The following is a 21,808-nucleotide window of genomic DNA, read 5'->3' as shown; positions in this document are numbered from 1 at the left end:
CGCACACACGTGTGTGTTTGCGTGCAAGCTCGGTGATGAAAATCTCAAGGGCCAAAGAGATGGCTGGTGTGTGAATCTGGGTCATCAAGTCATCAATAACCAGCGGCAATGGTGGAACAAACACACAGACAAGGTCATAACACACTGAAATCCTTTCAGAGTGAGGAGATGATGAAAAGGAAGGAAAAGCTTTTTACAGCGTGTTTTTTTTTTTTTCATCCTACATGCTGGATGGATGGGAGGCTGGATGGATGGATGGAGGGTTGGAGGGGTCATGAGTAGAGAAGTGGCGTTACCGTTCCCGCTTTTGACAGACCGGCGATGGCCAACTTGGCGAGCAGAAACAGGTGGGAGCTGGGGGCTGCGTCTGGCCCAGGAGGGGGGAGGGAAAGGAGGAGAGGGTGAATTATGGATCGATGATGGAGTCAGGAAGAGGAGCGCGGGGGGGGGGGGGGGGGGGGGGGGGGGGACGACAACTGTGTCTGGCCAGAGCTCATGCCCCCGCTGACAGGCAAGCTGCTAGATGGTGAAGTCCCTCATCCACAGACCAGATATGTCTCTGCGACATTATGTAGCTCTTTCTCTCCAGAGCGTCGAGGCTTTGAGGCCGGAGACGAAAGCGGGTCTCGGCTTTGACTGGTCTTTAGCTTTCACACGCCGTGTCTGGACATCCTGCTGCTGCCGGTCCTTCCTTTATCTTATTTCATACTATCTTATCGTTATTAATCTCCACTGTTCAACTCACTCCTCGCCTTCCTCGACGTACGTGGACGGGAACCAGCCGATCTGAGGGAAGGATGAGAAGAATTTGTTTTTAAATACATGTTAACAAGGCAAGGGGGGCGGTTAAGGTCTTTCGGGTGTTTCAGTGCCCTATGCCCTATTACAGATAAAATGAAATGAAACAAAACTAAATAAAATGTAAAAAAAAAAACAACTACATTAGGGAGCTTCTTGCATCCCCCTCTTAGTTTACTTTAACCCATAATAATAGTGATAATTATTAATGAACACCTTGATCGTCGTCTTATTAAAATGCAATCATCAGTAGAAACCTCTTAAAACAAAAATTAATTTGTTTCTTTTGTAGCAGATGCTTAATTATATGCATCTGTCACATATGGCATCTTCACTGAAAAATGAAAAAAGCCGAAAAAGCCGGTCTATGACTGCCAAAACCATTTGATGAGACAGATTAACACTGACAATGTATTGTAATTAATTACGCAAATCGTTCATGAAAGAATGGGTTTAAAGGGGTTTAAAATTATGACTTAGATGCTGGCAGTTATTTACGCTGTTTTTTAATTTTTTTCAAGCACAGGAATTTTCTAAACATTCTGTTTTTCAAATAGCCAGCAACCTAATTAAAAAAGAATAATAAAACAAATACATCAAGGAACAAAGATCAGAACAAGTCATTGCATTTTTTTGTAAATAAACTGTTCAGAATGAAAAATTATGGTGTAATTGTCAGAAGGATAAAGAGTGTTTGTAAGAGCAATAACGACTGTAAATACGTGAATAGATTATTTAAATAAACCCATCTTTATTTTTCAATTTCTGATTTCCCTTCACTGAGCTCATTTATATATTTCATTTTTTTGAATAGTTTTGATAATTAAAACATGCATACACACACACATACACACACACAGGGGGAATGTTAGACTCTATTTAGATAAAAAACAAAAGTGGAGCTGATATGTTTATTTCCTTGCAACTTGAAATCTGCAAACTGGATGATTACCAGCCATATAATAGATGTTCAGTCAAAATCATTAATGTTGATTACAGTCTAAACAAAAGATCAAAACCTGAATGATTTACACTCGCAATCCGACAGATTTATTGTCACAATAGTTCCAACATTCACAATCTTCATAGGAATTAAGGAAATAAGCTTGAACTTTTATGGATCTTTTCCTTTTCACATACACACACACACACACACACACACACACACACACACACACACACACGCACACACAAACAGTGGTTTATTGGCTTCCAAGAAGTACATACGAGCATCTTGGTTAAATAGAGAAATTGAAAGCAGCTAATGGGTTCTAAATCCTTTTCACTGTGAAAAATGTACATTAATCTAAAATGAGTATAATTCCAGCCCTGTTTCATTTATGCATTCAGAGAAACCAAATAAAAAAAATAAAAAAAAAATCACCCACCACATTGACTTTTTTTTTTTCAAACAGAAGTCAATACCTGCACTCTAAAAAACCCAGGTTTATTTCATTTTATTCACTAAATCACAGCTGTGAAATGAGGAGTTTCTTACCCTGCCATTGACCTCGCCTCTCCACCACCCGTTGGCCCCTGACTTGGTGTAGATCTTCACCACGTCACCCTCCTGCAACGAGAGCTCACGTGTGTCACGTGAGCTGAAGTCGTACCTTGCGATCGCAACGCCGATCACTTTGGGAGTAAACACTGCGGGGAGAAAAAAGATAGCGAGTGAGACAATACAACTGCGACTCCATAATTCATCCAGCTTTCTAAATGGATAAGGGTACAAATATAAACGCACACACACACACACACACACACACACACACACGAACTGACATGCTGGTAAGACAAAAGCTATTTTTTTATATTTTTGATCAATTATGGAGGGCATACTGATGTAGATCTGAAATGTAGGCTGAGGGAAGACAGGCTCACTGAAACGCAAGTAACTGTGTGCATGAAGGGATAAACCTGCCAATCTGTCATTTTTTATGACACCACCCATCTAATAGCAACTCTGCTGCACAACTTTCTTCATTTTAGTTTGGAAAGTCCAGCCGTTGTGTTTTGACAGCAACGTGACCCAATGTCCTGTCAAGAACACAGAAGAATAGGATGAGTAGTAGGACGTGGAGTGTGTTAGTTAGTTTCTGCAGCTCCATCCCAACTGCTAGCTCTCTTTTTCCTTTGGACTGACTGGAGGTTTGACCTGGCAATAGCTGACAGGTGAAATTGCGAATTTCGCACGTCACAAGAATAACTCGTATGGAGATGCTATTTGCACACCCACACACACAGATGCGCACACACGCACCGACCGCAGTCGGCTACAAAACAACGCTTTCCAGTGGGCTGAGTCATTATGTGAAGAACAGGCAGATTACACATGCGTTACTGTAAAATAAGAGGCTCAACAAAAACTGACGAATGAGATGTAAAAGCAGCATTTGAGGTGATGCATGAAAGGAAAGTCAGAGGAAGTAAAGTGAGATGGACAGCCAGAGAAACAGAGAGCGAAAAGTGATACCTGTACCTGACCAGAAGGGAGCAGAGGAAGGAGGTACAAAGCTGTAGCCGGCAGGAGTTACTAAAGAGAGGCCGCAGAGCAATGGGGCTATATGGCGGGACAGGCCAGGCAGGAAGCGGAGGGATGCAGGAGAGGAGGAGGTCAGGAATGGGGGGTGTGGAAGGGTGGGGGTTGTTAGGAGAGAGAAGCAAAGAAAAAGTACATGGTTTTTAAAGAAATCCTATTTCCAGTTGCACTTCATTCACAGTGACAGTTGTGGCAGTATGATGTTGGACTGTGAACACATATTGGTTCTCATTAGTACAAAAGGGGCACTGAATTCTTCAGTTTGAAAGTAGGCTTTGAAAAGAATCTCTTCAGAGTCAATCCAGAACGTAGTGCTCAAAAAATTAAATCAAGATAAATTAAATAACAAAACCATATAAAGTGGCTGTGATACATTCATCGCTGTGTTGTGACCTTTGACATTTTTATAACCAACCCATAATCATATCAATCATTTACTTTTTACTTGCTTATTTTTTATTTATATTTATCTTCTTATTAGTTAATTTAATCAGAGTCGTGTATCACAATGACCTTTCTTCTATCATATCGGAACCAAGATATTTCTTATGTTTTGAGTTCTGCTGTTTATCCCCAGTTGACGTCTATAGGCTGATATCAGATACATTGCATACAGCGAGGGAGGGGTTAGTTGATAAATAAAATAGAAAAAAAAAGAAAAAAACATTTCCTTTGAAATGTAGTAAAAAAAACAGGCATTTTTTTTCCCACTATCATTGCAGCATAAGAATTATATTTTATTTTATGCTGAGATCTATGTGTCTGGATACAAAATTATACTAATTTCGCAAAACAGTGCAGTTTTCTTAATTTTAACTCATCCATAAAATGCACGACACTTATCTGACGCTGTGTTACAAGTGAATTGTTGCTTGAGTATCAAGTGTAAGTGCTGGCTTGAACCCCGCGCATCCAAAACCTTCACAATGCACAATATATGGCTGAAAAATATACATTACTTTTTTGAGCAGGTGACAGTTTCTAAATGACTGTCTGCAAAAACACACATATTCATGCATCAATGCACAAATACACTCACACACATACACTCATGGTTATTCACATACACATTGCATCCATTTGATAAACTTGCAAGGTAAATTTTACAGACTAGAAATTGAACCTTATACGAATATATTGCTCCTTTTTGCTGCATTTTGTCTACAAATATAATCCACAAGTGCTGCTTTTCTTAAAATGTTTCACAAGTGGGGGGAGAGGTGATACTTTTTCAAAGTTAGTTTATCTGAGAAAATATTCACAACTTGATAGGAGGGGGAGCAAACACAGCGGGGACACATCATGGATGTCTGCACCACTGAGGGGAAACATCATCTTCAGTAAACCAACCTACTTCAAATATCATCCACCTATAATACAATCATAACATTGTAAAGCTCCTATCATTCAAAGTTCTTCTAACAAAAATTTAACTTAGCAAATCATTGTGTTCTTTATTATGTCCTTATTGCCTTGGCATGTGTTATTTTGCTGCTCGACATGGCCAAGGTCCAAATTTTTTTATTTCAAAAAGTCTGCATATATCTTTATCTTGGAAACAGGTTGAAAATAACCCACTTGAGGCCCGCCACATTTGTATTTCTGTCAGTCTGCTGGTGTCTAAAGAAGTTAAAGGTATTGATTCGACACACGAATCAGTGAAATACTTAGAGGCATTAGTGGTCTTCTAACCCTCACGAACCTTTAACCCTGAGTTTCTCGGTTCCTACAGATGAAGTCGAGTCTGCCGTTTTTTGTTTTTTTTTTCCTGTAAAGTCAACTCAGGAACCACAGCTTGGAGAAAGTGCTGATGCTGAGTGAATGTTGCAGTCCAAAAAGTTTGGCTTGGAATGAACATAGAAGATCAGCTGATTATCTACATTATTTGTTTACTGACACAAAATAATACTAAATAAACACTCATGGTAAATTGCTCCTCATGAAATGGGACTTGGATTTTTTATTTATTTATATATTTGTCATTTATGTGTCTGTTTATTCATGGGGTTATTTATTTGTTCATTTATTTTATGGCAGATATGTTAATTACATTAGATTATGTAAGAATTCCTGTTTATCGTTTAAAATAACCCTTGCATTTATCGGATCTGTTCCAACATTTTTGCACACATTGCGCTTTGTCCACCTGAGGATTACATAAAACTATAAAAGGTTATTATTCGTTTTCCTCTGTTATTTTAACTACAGTGAAGTGGATTTGATGTAAAAAGTGACTTACATGTCAGTGACAACAACAACAGCAACCATAGATTTCAGCTTAGATGGCCACAGTTACCTGCACAGATTTCTTTTCAGCATTCACCAGAACTGTGTGTTCATTCAGATATATGTATCCTTTAGAGGGAATGAGGAATCTGATCCTCCAAAAGCAGATAAATGACTAAAATTCATCAAAAATAAGCCGCTCCTAACAATACAGCCAGACAGTTAACTGTCCTGTGATATTGATATAGTGGGGTTGGAAGGTTTTAAAAGTGAATACTGATGAGGGCAGCGAAAAACAGCTCAGCAAACCCTAATGGTATCGAGGTGCAAGCAACATGAAGAGGGATCATCGTCCTGCACTTCAAACAGGAGCCTAAAATACCAGCCGCATTCCGCATGCTTCATTTTTGCAGAATATCATTTGTGGACCACACTGGAATACAGAATGTGAGCCGATTGACTAATAGGGACCGAGATAGTGAATATAAACTAACACACACACAGGCATACACACACACACACACACACACACACACACACACACACATATTCTTGTTCATTGCCTCTCAAGAGTGAGGATCAGAGTTTAAATATAATCAGCAACTCCAAATCCCACAATCTGTCAGCTGCAACGCTTCCTTGGACACATCGATTGATATTTTCTTCAAACATGGGCATCAGTGCCATCATGGGTCATTGTATTGATCAAAAGCTATCAATAATTCAATTTTGAAAGTATGGTTGACCTGAAAAATATACAGTCGGTTATCAGTCACTCTACCCAATGTAGAGATAAGGTTAACTTTTTTCATATAAATACAGAGTTATAGTGGACGGGGAGGAGCAAAGGAGGAGCAGCCACAGCAGAGACCTCTCCTAAAAAGATGATGTACATAAATGTACTTATGATTTTTTTTTTCTTTTTTCTTTCTACTTAAGGCTTCTCTTTTGATTTTGTTGTATCTATTCAATTTATAAAAAGGGGAATGAGTGGTGATGCACATAATTACATTACAAAAGGAACCTTACACCTGTCAGTTGCATGGAATTTCATTCCTTCTGAATCTTTACAGAATTTTAATTTGTGTGAATTTGTTTTCTTTTTTTGGATTTATTGAAAATTGTTGCAGACTACACAAGGAATGTTCCAGTGAGTGGAAAATTGATCTCAATCTTCTTCCTCAGTCATTTGAGATTTGAGAGCAATTTACAACACTGTTTGACGGATAAGTTATTCCTTGTTATTCCTAACTAATAAGAGTAGCTCTCCAAAAAATAACAAAAAAGGAAAGTAGAGGTATGAATTTAAAATCTGCCAGCAGTGCCTTGAATGAAATGGAGCCAAAATAAGAATCCCTCAAAAGTTAAGGAAGGATTCAAGTTACTTGAGCATGTGAGGTGGAGGCTTAATCTGAGACGTAAGGCAATAGGCAGTAGGCAATCGGCAATAGGCAATAGGCTATAATAATAATGATAATAACAATAATAATAATTATAATATGGACCTGGGTTGTTTATGCTTGTGTTTGGAATTGGGAGTTTGAGCCACAAGCTGACTGGCTTTGCAGTCCTTTCTCAATTCTCTGGCCTCAACATGGGAATACCATTCCTGCATGTAGAGGCACGACTGGTTGAATTAAACCAAATTCTACCGCCGCTTATGATGCATCACACTTTCCATCTTTCCATTAACCAATGGAGGGTACTGAGACTCGGCCGAGCTGTCACACCGGGTTTAACAATTCTGCGTGGAAACAACATACGCGGCGAGATGCAGACAATATAAGTGAAACCTCTCATTGCAATACACAAAAAAATGACTTCATGTTGAATGTCTGAGTATCCATTGTCTGTCTCGTTCCCAAAATAAATAATTGCTTTTGTGCTTTTAACCCCAATTAAAGACTCCGCTTTTAAAATGCACTGCAGAACTGATGTAAATAACTTTTTTTTTCCCACACAGATATGTCAGGATTCGCTCCGGAATTGGCAGCTTGACAGAGCTTCCTGTTTTTTATCTATTGCTTCCCTTTTAAACTCACAAAAACATCTCATTAAAATCTCAATACAAAAGTTACACACGACACCTGTTGTGCTGTGAGTCAGAAATGCAGCACATCTTGGTGGATTGTGTGTTAGGGCTTCGTTCAGCCCCTATGACAATCCTGAATACTGAAAGGAATCAAGTTTGTTCAAGTAATGGCTGGCAAAGCCTCTCGGTTAAGAAGGAACAGCTGCTGCGTTTCCAAACACTCATTATTGTTGTCATTTCTATACAATGCAGCTTACAGACAGTGTGACATGGGAGACAACATCTGCCTTGGTGAGGAGTTCCCATATTTGCAAACTGGATTGCTTAAAATTAAGCTGTTTAAAATGATAATGACAATAATTCTAGGCTCATGGAGAGGGAATCTGCAAGCAAGTTGTTTTTATTTAATAACACTGCAGTCTTAACAGGTCTCTTCACGATGACACACCCTGAATAATATGATATTATTACACGATTTTGTACTGTATTACAATATATTGTGGTTTTGTGACGTTATAATTTGCAAAATTACAGACGCACAGAAGATTACCATTTATGTAAATGTGTTGATCTACATATTCTATGGAAGTGTGTGTCTGTGTGTTTGTGCTTTTTTGTGAATGTGTGTATGCAATTAACTTTTTAAGTGTTACAGTAGATAATTAAAAGATACATCAGAAATCAGTCACCAAAATAATATCCAACTAACTATGTAAACCGCACACATTATCAGAATCATAGATAACACCCCTTATGATATAAGCCTTTTTTAACAATAGCCCATTGAGTGTCACTCAATAACCTATGACTTTATTGGGATCTTACACCTATTTAAACTTAATATCCAATATTTTAAAATCCGAACATGTATTTATTTTCTGATGTGCATTTATTTTTAAAGCATAATAAAAGTTGATAACAATGTGGAAATTATAAAATTATTGGAAATAGACATTATAAACCTGTGTGACATTCTAAAGATCAAAAAATAATAATGAGAGAGAACATACAATAACTAACAACAAAGAAAAATATGTGAATAATATGGATGGATATCCATGTAGTAGTATCGCTGAATATAGTCTGATCTTGATGAAACTATCATCAAGTCTGACTGTTGAATCGCAGAGGGGAAAAAATATAGTGTATGAGGAAAATTTAAAAATGTGTCTTCTTTTTTTTTTAACATTCTCAAGACTCATAATGATGTAAAAATCGATGTAAAAACACAATTTTTAAAAAGGATTACCAACTGTGCAATAAAAAGCTTTGTAATATTGATGCTATGTCAATAATATTGGATTATTTACTATTTTATGTTTATATTATTACTGATATTATATTATTTATTATATTGTATTTATATATAAATGTTTAACTGCCATGTGACCTTCATAGCATTATACCACTACGTACATCGACACATGGATGTTCAGGTGGCAATCTTCAATTATTTTATTGTGACATTATGTGCTCAAACTCTGAGTTGCAGAAAAAAACATCACGTTATGCACGAATGAGCTAGAATTTAGAGAAAGAGAAAAATAAATTACAAATTAAAAGTTGTTTTATGGAAAGGAGAATAAAGAGAATTTGTACATATTGACCAGATAACTGCGAACCATTTTGGTTATTAAACATTTTGGCTTTTTTTTTTGTGAACTCCTCCTGGGAGAAAATGCCAAGAAGTCACTTTATCGGCAGCCAAGTGGCTATCAATTCTTTTCCTTAAAGACTGCAATAATCTGATCTTATCAAATCTAATAACACACTCAGAGGATCCTTAAACCATTGTTTGACTGTTCAGTCAAAAACAATAAACATCAGAGGTGACAGAAGAGGTTTTTAACAACAAAAAGCTGCGCTGCTCCTTTAAGGCTGTTAAGACGCTCCCAAGTGAATAAAAGCAGCATGTTCGAGGTTGGAAGGGATAGCAGATAAGAAAACACAGCGGGTGGCTGGAGTAGTGGGAAGGAAAATCTGTAGCATTTTGCTGGTGTTAAACTATAAAAAAACTATAAAGAAGATTGTTCATGTTCCACTGATGCTAATAAGCTCACAGTTTTGTGGGACAAACATCCACAGACACGCGTCAATCTGTCACCTTGCTCTTAAAGCATGTGTTTGCTGCTGTGACAGGAATGTGCATCAGAGCATTTATGTTAAAATTACTAATACAAACACATGCAAGGTATCCTGAATGACTCCAAGTCTAAACAAATTACTGCACTGGGAATTCTCAATATTAAATTTATAAGAACTCTGTCCCTTCGAAATATTCACCACCCCCATCAACCAACGGTAAGAAGGAGCTAAGAATGCCTATATGGTACACATTGCAACATGCAATAAAGTAGGTTTTCCACTCTTCTCTCTGAAATAATATTATTATGAATAATAATAATAATAAGAAGAATTATTATTATTATTATTATTATTATTATTATTATTATCATTATTATTATTATTATGGTGTTTAGTTGTTCCACCTCACAGCAAAACAGTCCATGGTTCAATTCCCAAAGGAAGCTTTTCTGTTTGGATTTTGAACATTCGCTCACAGAAAAAAACACGCACTAGGGTCATCAGAGACTCTAAACCTCCGAGGCGTGTGTGTGAGAGTGTGTGTGTCCTATGCCCCGATATGTGGCTCTGTGATTGACTGGCCACCAGTCCAGGGTGAGCCCTGCCTCTTGCCCAATAACAGGTGGCGTAGGCTCCAGCTCTGAGTACAAGATAGGCGGTGTAGGGAGTCAATGAATGAGAATTAATTAATCATTATCTCTACAAATCAAATCGACTTGCAAGTTGTACGATGCAAGAGGTAGAAGCAAAACAAGTGTGGCTATGAAGGGGAATATTTCGAGCAGTTGTGCGGACAACCGTCAAAAGTCAATAACCTGCTGCACTCAGAGTTTGTGTTGCTCCCATCTGGCTGTCAATTCAAGGTCAAGAAGGCCCAGCAGAATGTACATAAGAATTCATTATTCCCCCCTGATGCTGCACGTACTGAGTACACAATCACCACAGTATTTCATGAACCGCCATGTGTGATGAATTTCCTCCCTACATTTTCTGAATGCGCGTTGTTATACGAACAATAGATGTAATTTGCTTTCATCTAAGAGGTTGCAAACATTTTCAACATGCATAATAAACTCAAAATTAACTTTGAATAAAAGTTCAGATCTAATTACAGTGGGCTGATTCTACACTGTTTCGTTTTGGTCATATTTGTTTGGTAGCTATGGTAGCAAGTGGTGTAAAAAAAAAAAAAGATTGGTTATGATGAACCAATGGTTTACTATCTCGTGGGTGTGATACTTACTGTTGCCGCCTGACCGGTTAAAGCGATGCATAGCAGCATTCTCCGCTTCCCGGTAAGGAAACTGCAGTGTCGTGTCCAGACTCCTAAAACCTTCCCTTAGTGAGTGATGCTTGTAGTATTCAATCAGCTCCTGAATTCACAAAAACACCAACAAAGAAGCAAAGTTTGAATAGACATATAATATTTCAACTGTAGTGTCTGATTTTTTTTTCATGCAGATGCAGCAACATGCATTATATTTGCACATCTGTCTAACCACACAGACTGATTTAAAAAGCACATCATATTGTGTTTATGGTGGAAAAAAATTAAGTTGTTGATCCTTGAGAAAATGATTTTATCACCTTGGCAGACAAAACTTTCTATAAGCGAGTTTGAAATTAAATGTTGTGAAAATAATGCTCTCTCTCTCTCTCTCTTCCTTTGCGCTCAGACACACAGTATTACACTCAAAAATCCAAGCAACAGCAAATACAGTCCTGGCATAAATATAACTGGTGAACCCTTCCAATATGTGCTGGACTTATCTATAATGCTGAAGCCCTCAGGCCAGTATAAACACGTCTCTAATCTAAGTTATTTTTGTGCACACTGCTAAAATAAAATTCAGGTTTTGACACTTCATTAAGCGAACGTGATGATTTATTCATGAATTGCAGTGGTGGAATTAAAAAAAAAAAAAAAAGAAAGAAAAAAAAACAGCTGCTGTGAAAGACTCACAAATATGCTCCTGAACTTCTTGTTCTCTGCGATGTGGAAGCAGCCCTCTTTGGTCAGGATCTTTATGTGCTTCACGTCGTTGTTGTACCTGTGGGCCATTGAATAAGTTATGAGCGTTATTTCCCTCTCTGATCACCGTCATCGATCGGAGACCCTGGCGGAGGCCACGTCCAGCACTGTAATGCATTGCGTCCCGGTGCTATGTGACACGTGAAAGATGGGTGGCCGGGGAAATGTGAGCACATGGCTCTCACGGCGCTCTATCCATACAGTGTGGTTACATTACACTTTTCTTTCAGCCAATGCATAAGCACTAACATTGAAGAACTATCTATGAAACCATTAACACTTGCAGGGAAGGCATTTAGCAAGTGAGTCAAATTGAATACAACCCCCTTCTATTACACATTTATAATAGACTTTGTTAACAATAACAACAACATGAATAATGATAATAATAACAACAACAACTATAATAATAATAATAATTTTTTATTATTATTATTATTATTGTTATTATTATCATTAGAAGATGAAGAAGAAGAAGAATTTGTAGTTACTGCTAACAGCTAAGACAATTTATATTTCATTATATTTCTTATTCTTCCTCCTTTCCACTATTATCTATTACTGTTATGTTTTTACTTGAAACTCTGGCACAAGAATTTCCTTCAGGATTAATAAAGTCGTTCTCATCCCATCATCTCAAGAAGAAGAAGAAGAAGAAGAAGAAGAGGAGGAGGAGGAGAAGAAGAAGAAGAAGAAGAAGAAGAAGAAGAAGAAGAAGAAGAAGAAGAAGAAGAAGAAGAAGAAGAAGAAGAAGAAGAAGAAGAAGAAGAAGAAGAAGAAGAAGAAGAAGAAGAAGAAGAAGAAGAAGAAGAAGAAGAAGAAGAAGAAGAAGAAGAAGAAGAAGAAGAAGAAGAAGAAGAAGAAGAAGAAGAAGTCGATGACCAACAGCAATAAAAATAACGACAACATAGAAAGAAAGAAAGAAAAATACCCTACAACAGATTCAGGTAGTAATGTTTCACAGTATGTTTTCTGACAATCTAAATGCTTTGGACTGAGTTTGCCAATTTATAACATACATCTTTTCAAACAAATCACTCATATATCTTACACATTTTCTTTCAGAATTGTGATTTTTTTTTTTTAATTTATCCACGTATTTTTGGATTCAAATTTTGGTGTATAGTTAGTGCTATTTGTTTGGATTATGTTCTTTTTCTGATGGTGGAAACAAAACTGTGATGAAGAGCAACAGGAGTTCGTAACAGAAACAGGCAAAGAAATGATTGGAACCTGAATAATAATGATAGAAATATTGTAGAAGGATAGCTGAAAATATAAAGTTGTGGCATATCTTGACAGTTTCAGGGCAATGTCATTTATTTAGTTCATGGTGTCATAATTTCTTTCAGTCCTCAGTCTTGTAATAAAAAAATCTGCAATACATTCAGCAAAAATGCACTGATTGATTTGAGCAAATAAGAATTTGCTGAGATAGTGAATAAATGAAGTGTGCAGCAAGTGGAAAAGCCGCAAGATTTTTTTAATCATTAGACTGTAGATAGTATATTAATTGAACACACAAGTGAATATCCTTTTTCCAGCTCAAGAGCACTGAAAAAAGAAAATGTGAGTGACATTTTTGTAAATTTTCCTCCAGCAGCTACAGCCTCTTTTTTTTTCCTTCTTCACACCTCCATGCTGATGTTTTAATAACCTTGAAGAGACATACAGCCAGTCCCCGGTCTGTGCAGAGATCCATGTGTTTGTTTGTGTGTGTGTGTGTGTGTGTGTGTGTGTGTGTGTGTGTGTGTGTGTGTGTGTGTGTGTGTGTGTGTGTGTGTGTGTGTTTGTGTGCGTGTTAAGCGAGCATCAGGCAATTAAGACTCTAGCATAAAACGACATGAAGGGACAGAAAGCAGTCCTTCTGGCGAGAGAAAAATATGCTAAAAAGAATGGAATAGAAGTTTGAAGGAAAGACTTCACTTCTCACGGAGAACTCACTATTAGACTCCAAGAATCCAAACTTTTATTTTAAATTTTATTTTATTATCAAGGTTCAAATGGCAGCTTACAATTGATAAATGCAGATTATCTTCTTGGGTTTTAAGGTCAAACCACTAATTAAGATCCTGCTCTGTAATTAAAGTGAAATTTGTACTATGTGATTTGTACTATGTGACATATATTTTTTTTATTCCATTCAAAAGGGAACATGTGAAGTTTAAATTTAATTTGCATATTGGAAAAAAAAACCAGAAAGTCATATAGAAAAGAACAAAAAGGCAGTTACATTTAGGTTAGCAGCTGCTAACTCAGCTGCTCCGCAATAAAACCTTAAGTGCCATCTTGAAAGTACGCAGTTCAGTATAATGGTACTCATGAGGGAGATGAATATCCACTCAGGGGACAATCGGGGGCCTTGTACGCACCTTGCAGAGCACCCACCGTGCACGGATCTAAATTTCGTAAAGTTTGGATTTTGAATTAATTTGAATGCCTATATCATTCCCTTGGCGTACATCTAATGAAAAAGCACTCCTTTATCACAGTTTTTATATTTTCATTCAAGTTTTGTTTGGTAATGAATGAAATGGCCTCAGCTTTGATTAAACATCAGCTGAATAATTATTATAGACTAAAGCTTCATCTAATCAGTTGAGATTTAGTTGACTCAGTATAATAGACCAATGACAAAATCACTGCCAAGAATTGGCTGCAGGAGAAACCCTTTTTTTTTCAGAATTTGATTTGTGATATAAATGCAACATTTAGATTTCCTAAAAATTCAAGGCAGGACTTTTGGATAGCCTGAACTTACTTAATGCTGATGGCATATTCTGTGTAATCTCTGCTGCGATGCCGCACCAGGTAGGTGCTGTTGACCCTGTTGATGAGTTCAGCCTCAGCTTGGAGTCTTTCCATGGGCCCTGCAAACCTGCAAGGCAACATACCACCAAAGAATGAGAACAAACTCAACTTATCCAAGAATTATGCAATTTGGGTGGAGTTGATGGCACTCTTTGTATACATTGAATAAACTACTGCAATAATTACCAGTTTGTTAGCACTTCGAGGTATGGTTGCCCATTGTCAGTCTAATGATAAAGTGCCAGCAGTTTGTATACTCATTTATTTATTTATTGTGACACATAAAACCAAAAAAAGAACATGGTAAGTACAAACCTTTAAAAAAAAAAAAAAAAGATTTCCTGATAATTATTTGGTGATTGTTGAACCAGTGAACGTCATCTAGTACACATAGTTCAACCTTGATTATAATAATGCCTAGTTATCACCATCAAATGTGCTTCTTGTACATGAGGAGATTCTGCTCATATTTGTGATTTTTGGACATTTACTCTGCTCCTCCCATTACATCTAAACATTTAGGTCGGTGGATTAGAGGACATACCAAGGCTGAGTAGAGTAATCAATGGGCTTGGGCACCTGAAAAAAAGGAAAACATTGTGAGAAGTTTGCTTCGTTCCAATCCCTTCATGTCTGCATCAGTTTGGCTCCATTACTACACAACACTCAAGTCAAGAAAATGCTGATTTATTTCATGTTCAGCTATTTTTACATCCCCTATAAAAGTAACAAAATGCTCCTCTTATCTTTACTACAGTGTTCCACTGTGATAATGTTTTATTATCATAAGAGGGAGGGAGCTGGACAGTCTGAATTTCATCTTATCAACTGAAAAAAAATGATGAGGAAGAGGTTTAAAAAAGATAGAACGCTTCCTTCCAGCATTTGTTTGGCTTCAAATGTATTACTTTGTATGATTGCTTTTGTATTTTTTTTTTTCCTCTCTTCTCTGCTTATTGATAGAGTGAGCAATCTTTCTCACGAGTGACTTTTCCTCCTGGTTAAGGCAGGTGACTGTTTGCCTCCCCTTAAAGCATCTCACATTGCCGAGCTGCATGTAGGCAAATATGAAACAACAGGCGCTGATTTATTGACGGCATCGAGAGGCTGCTTACGCATGGGCACGGCTTCACAGCGTCGCTTGGAAAAAAGCCAACTTCTTTCGTCGACAGGATTTTGCCCTGAAACCACATAGTGATAATAGCATTATGTACGTCTGGTATACTCTGTCACCATAATTTAAAAGAAAATAATTAGCTTACAACAAAGAGGAGAGCTGCCCCAGTTTACTATCATGGAAATAATAGCTACTAGTTCCTTATTCCTTCTACAGCAAGGACTCTTTAAGCTCAATGTCTTCATTTATCAACACTGCCAAGACAGATCCATATAAACAGGCAGTAATCTCCTCCTAAGTGACTCAGACATTGAAGGTTTACTCAGTGTTTACACTGCAAAGTCAAGAAAATATCTTAATTGTGTTCAATGATTAAAGCATGGATGCAATAGCTAGGAAAGAAAAAAAAGCTTAAAAGTTAATCACCTATGTCAGACCTGAAAATCATTTCATCTTTTCTTTATTTATTCTTTAATGGAGGACGCAATCCCATTTTTATTGTCCAATCTTATTTACCCCAAATTATTTTTTTTCTGTTTTATGACTGAATCTGCAAATAAATCAGCAACTGCAACTAAATTCGAGTTTAACTCATTCAACACACTGACAGCCAGAATTGTGTCACAAAATGAGCAGCCAAGCCACAAGCGAAACACGTGCAAATGGGTGGGTGTGTATTTCTTGTGGTCTCTGGAAACTTACCGCAAATTCTACTTCCTAGTGTTGCTATGTGGGTCATTTGTTGACAAGAGGAAGACAATGCCTTAATTTGTAAGTGTTCTCTTGAGTCGTAGTGCGTGAAGCTCTGGATTAATTTCATTTTTTCTTAATAAACAGTCAAATTTAAAGAACCAAAGTGAGGGCATTTCTACTTTGCATCATGAAAACAGTTAGTAAGCAACATTTTAGTCAGTCGTGATCTGAAGAAACTGTCTCATTCAGTTTTAAATGAGGACTTGTATTTTCAGTAATACGTCAATATGAAGCAGTGGTCCGATGTACTATCTCATACCAGAAAAATAGATAAATAACAGACACTCTGACTAATTTGATTCAGTGTTTAATGTGCCATGTTAATTACGGCTACCAGTATCACAAATAAGAACTATCAAAATGAGTCCTCTTTTATGGACACATGCACAGCTTCTAATGCAGGACCTTTTATCAGTTGCCATAGGAAGCCCTGATCTATGTCACAGCCTTACTAAGAGTGTAATAATGATTATAGCTGGTAATGCTGACAGAGTAAACAGATGGGTACCATTGAATGAAATCAAATTACTATGATCGATTGTATTTATCATGCACACTCAGAACTGAAATGATTTAGGTCTCCTGGCCACGCATTTGATGGATGCTGTATCTTTGGGGAACTTCAGCTTCTACTGGTTAAGCTTTTACACACGATTAATTGAATTCTTTATCTGTGTTATCAGTTGCATAGCAAGCAATATGGGATTTTTCGTTTTGTCATTATACGTTTAATTATGGGAATGTGGCAATGCAAGTCAATGTGCTGCATGTTAAATTGTGATGAATATTATTCTTTCCATGCTCATACAAAAAGAAGAAACTACCTTACAACAAAATATCACATTTCTAGAAAAAAAAGTTCTTTGATGAGTGAACTCATCGCAAAGCAGTAATTGCTTGCATAAAACATGAGCTTTCTTTACACGTGGAGTGAATTTGTGTGTGGGTGTTTGTGTTTCTGTTATATTTTCCATATGCAGCCGGTTAGCAACAATTGTCTGCATGCCAGAAACACTGCAATCATCCTGTTAGAAAAACACGGAAAGAAAAATAATTGCGGTAAAATCTTTTTTTTTACTGCATCTAATACCTGGCATCAAATGATCACCTGACTGATAACACATCATTGGGAACCTCTTCTTGAATACACCACAAACATGCATATTAACTTGAGAAAATGAAATATGAGTATGTATTTGATAAGGCTGTGAACTCTGACCTGCCACCAAGGGCTGTGAATGTCGGCGCAGATTAATTCGATGATATCACCGGTCTGGATGGTGAGGGCCGGACCAGAAGTGGGACTTGGCACACCAAAGTAGTTCCTGATAACCAGCATCTTGGGCAGACCTGCATGAAACAGTTACTGTAGGCATACCGGGTTTCAGAAGAACATGTCTACAGGTACATGCTTGGTTTTGACCTGGTTTTGCATTCAATTACCCTGAACATTTCTTTTTATCCCCTTGTGTAATTTTAGTGCGCTGCTTTTGAACTTCAGTCTTGCTGTTTATGTTTTGTGTGTGTGTGTGTGTGTGTGTGTGTGTGTGTGTGTGTGTGTTTGTGTGTGTGTGTGTGTGTTTGTGTGTGTGTGTGTGTGAGAAAGAGAGAGAAACAGAGAGAAAAGAAAAGAGAAATAATACCTTTCCGTTTCACAGTAAACTCAGGCTTAATATGAAAATTTTGACAAAGCCATTTACATTAATGGGTCATATTTATCATATAACTTCTTAGTTATTCCATGTTACATTGAAATTGATATTACACTTTTGTTTTTTTTTTCATCCATTAATTGTCATTCACCCACTGATGGCAATCCAACCTCCTCTTCAGAAACTGCTAAGGTAGTTTGTCACATTTTAGTTTTACTCACAAAGGACACCTCTTTGTTCTTAGCAATCTCCTAAACATTTTCAAGACAAGGCACATTTATGTAGCTTCTACTTCACGGCTACTTTTTGGGTCCTTGGAAAAAGAATAGATAATGATATCCCATAATGAGCCCTAAGGGGATAATAGTTTATATTCTCCCACGTGGGGACTCAAAAACAGTGCAGCTGTACCACACGTTCTGACAGTATAGTAACACTATGTTATCACACCTACTTAATGTTTAACTAGGGCCAACTTTGACTATCATGAACCTAGAAATCAGTGAGACTGCATGACGATATCTCTTATCTGAATTGCCCTCCTGTGCCAAATACATTTCAAGCCAGTTTTCAATATAAACAAGAAAATAAAAGATGTGTTTGCCTTCATTTGCACTGCGTACAGAAATAAAATAAGGTGGAAGAATTAAGGGAGAGGAGCAGATGAATGCAAAAAATAGAAATGTAAACACAGCCAATATACAAATATACACTTTGTCTCTTCTGTAGCATTGCACCAGCCTACATTTAGCCTGTCTGCATAGCACATCTCAAGACACAGAGCCATGAAGAATTGCATTGGGGGATCTGGGGGGAGCGGGGGGGTGAGGATTCATTACATTCCTATCCTCAAAAGGATGAGCCATGTGTTAGCACACCTTTGAAAGCAGACAAAGAAAGCATTGGAATATTATGAATCGCCAGGGGCCGGCGCAATCAAATGCCTATTGATTTTAATGCATCTTCAGTCAGAAATGATTTTCTGCTGTAAAATAGATGGAGGGCTGGAAAAACCGTGTTGAAGCCAAGTTGATGAGAGATTTGAGGAGAGGTGTATATACACAAACACACAGCATTGACATGAGAGGTGAAAAGATGCTTGTGTTAAGGATATTCTGTGCAAGTCAGAGAGGCTGTTTTTACTGTACCAGGCAAGCTATTTTATAAACTCTTCATTTCGATTCTGTTCTGTAAGTAAACACCAGTTAACAATCTGCACCTTCCTGTTTGACAAAGCAAGGTTATCTCTGGCACCAGGAACAGAACCGGTGACGGCAATAATAATTCGAGCAAACCTCAGAGTGTGCTAAAAAATGTAAAAAATAAATGAATGAAATAAAAGAGATGGGAGGCAGGATGTACGAGGAGGCTCACATCAGAACAGAAACTTTCACCAAAGGCAGAAAAGATGCATAACTGCAAATGTTTAAGTCATAAGATTATCATACTGACACCTGGACACATTTGCTAGATAAAATATTTATATATACACATTCATAAATGTGTTTCTTTTTTCTTCTTTTCAAAACTGATATGTTTTTTGGAGGGTGATAAAATAGGATGAAATTGTAAAAAAAATCATCAGGTGTTGGAAATAAGCACCTCCCTGGTTCTGAACAAAAATGGGAATTTTAAATCAAAATACACGGAGGATTATACAATTTTTAATGCTTTTTGAATGTCTCAACTTTTGTCGCTGACTATTTGGAATCAAGGGGATCTATGGAAATATTGCTACATAATAATAATAATAATAATAATAATAATAATAATAATAATAGTTGTTGTTGTTGTTGTTGTTGTTGTTGTCATCATTATATTACATTATTGATACTGGTCAGCTTCATGCTGCTCAATATACAAGAAGTAAAATACAAGAAGAAACAGTACATGAGAAAATATTCAAATATCAAGTATAAGGTTTAAAACATCCAAATGTAATATTTTCATGGGCTTCCAGATGAACTAAAGCTTAGCAATATGGCACACAGCCAATGACTATAAAAATGTCCATCTGTAACTGGAACTGAGGGGAGGAAGTGTGTCCTGAATAGTTTACAATTTGTTTGTTTTCAAATAGACTCTTAAGTAGATCCTGAAAAATTGTCTTTGTTTTAAGCAGCACAAGACTGGAAATAACAATTATAGGGGCGTGAGGATGAATTTATTTGTAAAGTAACTATTGTGATGAATCGTTGTGTCACTTTTATTGCACAGCACTTGTCAGAGCACAGCTCATCTGCTTAATGGCTGCCCACCAATGCTGATCAACACAACAATGTCATAGTTTATCATCCGTAAGTTCTTCTTTACATTCCTATATAATTCAAGTGATTCATGTAAACCGTTGCCAAGAACACCAACGGACGAGGAAGAGCAGGTTGAAATGGGAGAGAGATGAGTCACTGTGTTAATTAAAGTGTTGGGTTTCTCACCTGGATCTCGATCTTTGAGCTGGAAATTTTTCAGAGAAGAACAGACAGAGAAAGACAGAGAGTTAAAAATACGGACTGCACGTTCATAAACAAAAACATGTTCAGTCAAAAGAAGCACTCAAGAGACATGAGATATATATTAACCACTGATACGCACAAAGCTCCATACTTTTTATCTACATTTTGCTAAGTTGAGATTTGTGCTGAGCAATGCATTCCTACTAATATACAGACAATGCTGAATCAACAAGAAACTCCAAAAAAAGCAAGAAAAAACATGGCATGAAATGTAGACATTTTCCTCAAAACACATTTCAAAGTACATTGATCAACTCCAAACTTGTTCACCCAGAAATCTTTAAGAATTATCCAAAAAATATCCACTATATACTTTAAAGTCTTCAAATAAACTAAAAATAAGCAAGGAAAGGGACGAGAAAAAAAAAAAAAAAAACTCGATATAAATATGGTTTATTTGTGTTATGACATGTGATTTTGCCAGCTGTATCTCAGAAACAGATCTGAGGATATCGATATACGTCATTTTCTGTGCTGCCTGGCTCAACTTTTAAACCCTTCAATCCACTTCCTGCTGAATGCAGAATTGATATTGGCAGTGAGTCTTATTCCACACTTTGGGAAAACTTATATCACATGCATTGTAATTTCCTGCAGGTCCTCTTGCATCAGAAATGCGTTGCAGTAAAACAGAGACTTGACCTGCAGTGTGTGTGTTAGTTGTAGACGTCAACAGCTTTTTCATTACAATGATTGAGGTCACTTTATACAGCTGCAGTAATGCCTCCTAAATGTTTTTCATTCTACTTAACTGTGACTATTTGTCCTCAAATGTAGATTTTCATGCGATAAAGATTATATATGACATAAAAAAAAAAATATATATATACGTTTAGTGATTAATTAGTGATTAATGTAAATTACTCCGTAGTGGCACTGTGATTAATCTGATTAAGATTTTTAATCATTTAACAGCCCAAATCTCAAAATAAAACATAACAATTTATAATACTAATAAATAATATGTATACCACTATCAATGGATATTAATGCATCTTTATCTTGTTGGATAAAACTTTGAAATGTTTTTTTCAGATTGTATTGAATATGAGTGCATCCACACGGAGCTTCCAACTTTCAGTTAATTTCACTGCAGTGTAAAGAAAAATAGCTTTGTAACATCAGATCCTCTTTCGTTATAACCGAACGAGTGAAAGACCATTAACGGCTCAGTTAATTTCCAGATACGAAGGGACTTGTTTCAGTTTAGCTGTTTTCGGGTATTTGAAAGCAATACGCTGAGGAAA

General features: G+C 36.9%; 1 protein-coding gene across 2 annotated transcripts in view; it reads right to left on the bottom strand.

The window, feature by feature from the left end:
- Positions 1-201: 201 nt before the first annotated feature.
- The window catches only part of vav3a (vav guanine nucleotide exchange factor 3a), a 101,904-nt gene continuing 80,297 nt past the window's right edge, over positions 202-21,808 (bottom strand). The window contains exons 19-28 of one of the 2 annotated variants that reach the window (XM_086151467.1): positions 20,484-20,502; positions 17,616-17,746; positions 15,642-15,707; positions 15,071-15,105; positions 14,477-14,593; positions 11,647-11,734; positions 10,927-11,056; positions 3,281-3,361; positions 2,297-2,448; positions 204-786 (exon numbers count right to left, since the gene is read on the bottom strand). In XM_086151467.1, coding sequence (XP_086007593.1) covers positions 742-786; positions 2,297-2,448; positions 3,281-3,361; positions 10,927-11,056; positions 11,647-11,734; positions 14,477-14,593; positions 15,071-15,105; positions 15,642-15,707; positions 17,616-17,746; positions 20,484-20,502 — 864 coding nt within the window. In that variant the 3' untranslated portion in view covers positions 204-741. Of the gene's footprint in view, positions 787-2,296; positions 2,449-3,280; positions 3,362-10,926; positions 11,057-11,646; positions 11,735-14,476; positions 14,594-15,070; positions 15,106-15,641; positions 15,708-17,615; positions 17,747-20,483; positions 20,503-21,808 lie in introns of both variants that reach the window. The other variant, XM_086151468.1, reaches the window with a different exon arrangement.

Source organism: Fistularia commersonii, chromosome 8, assembly GCF_037954325.1.
Source record: "Fistularia commersonii isolate RoL2024-O1a breed Wild chromosome 8, RoL_Fcom_v1.0, whole genome shotgun sequence".
NCBI lineage: Eukaryota > Metazoa > Chordata > Actinopteri > Syngnathiformes > Fistulariidae > Fistularia > Fistularia commersonii.
Note: the sequence above shows the minus strand (reverse complement) of the source record. Positions and strands in the feature narration are given on the sequence as shown.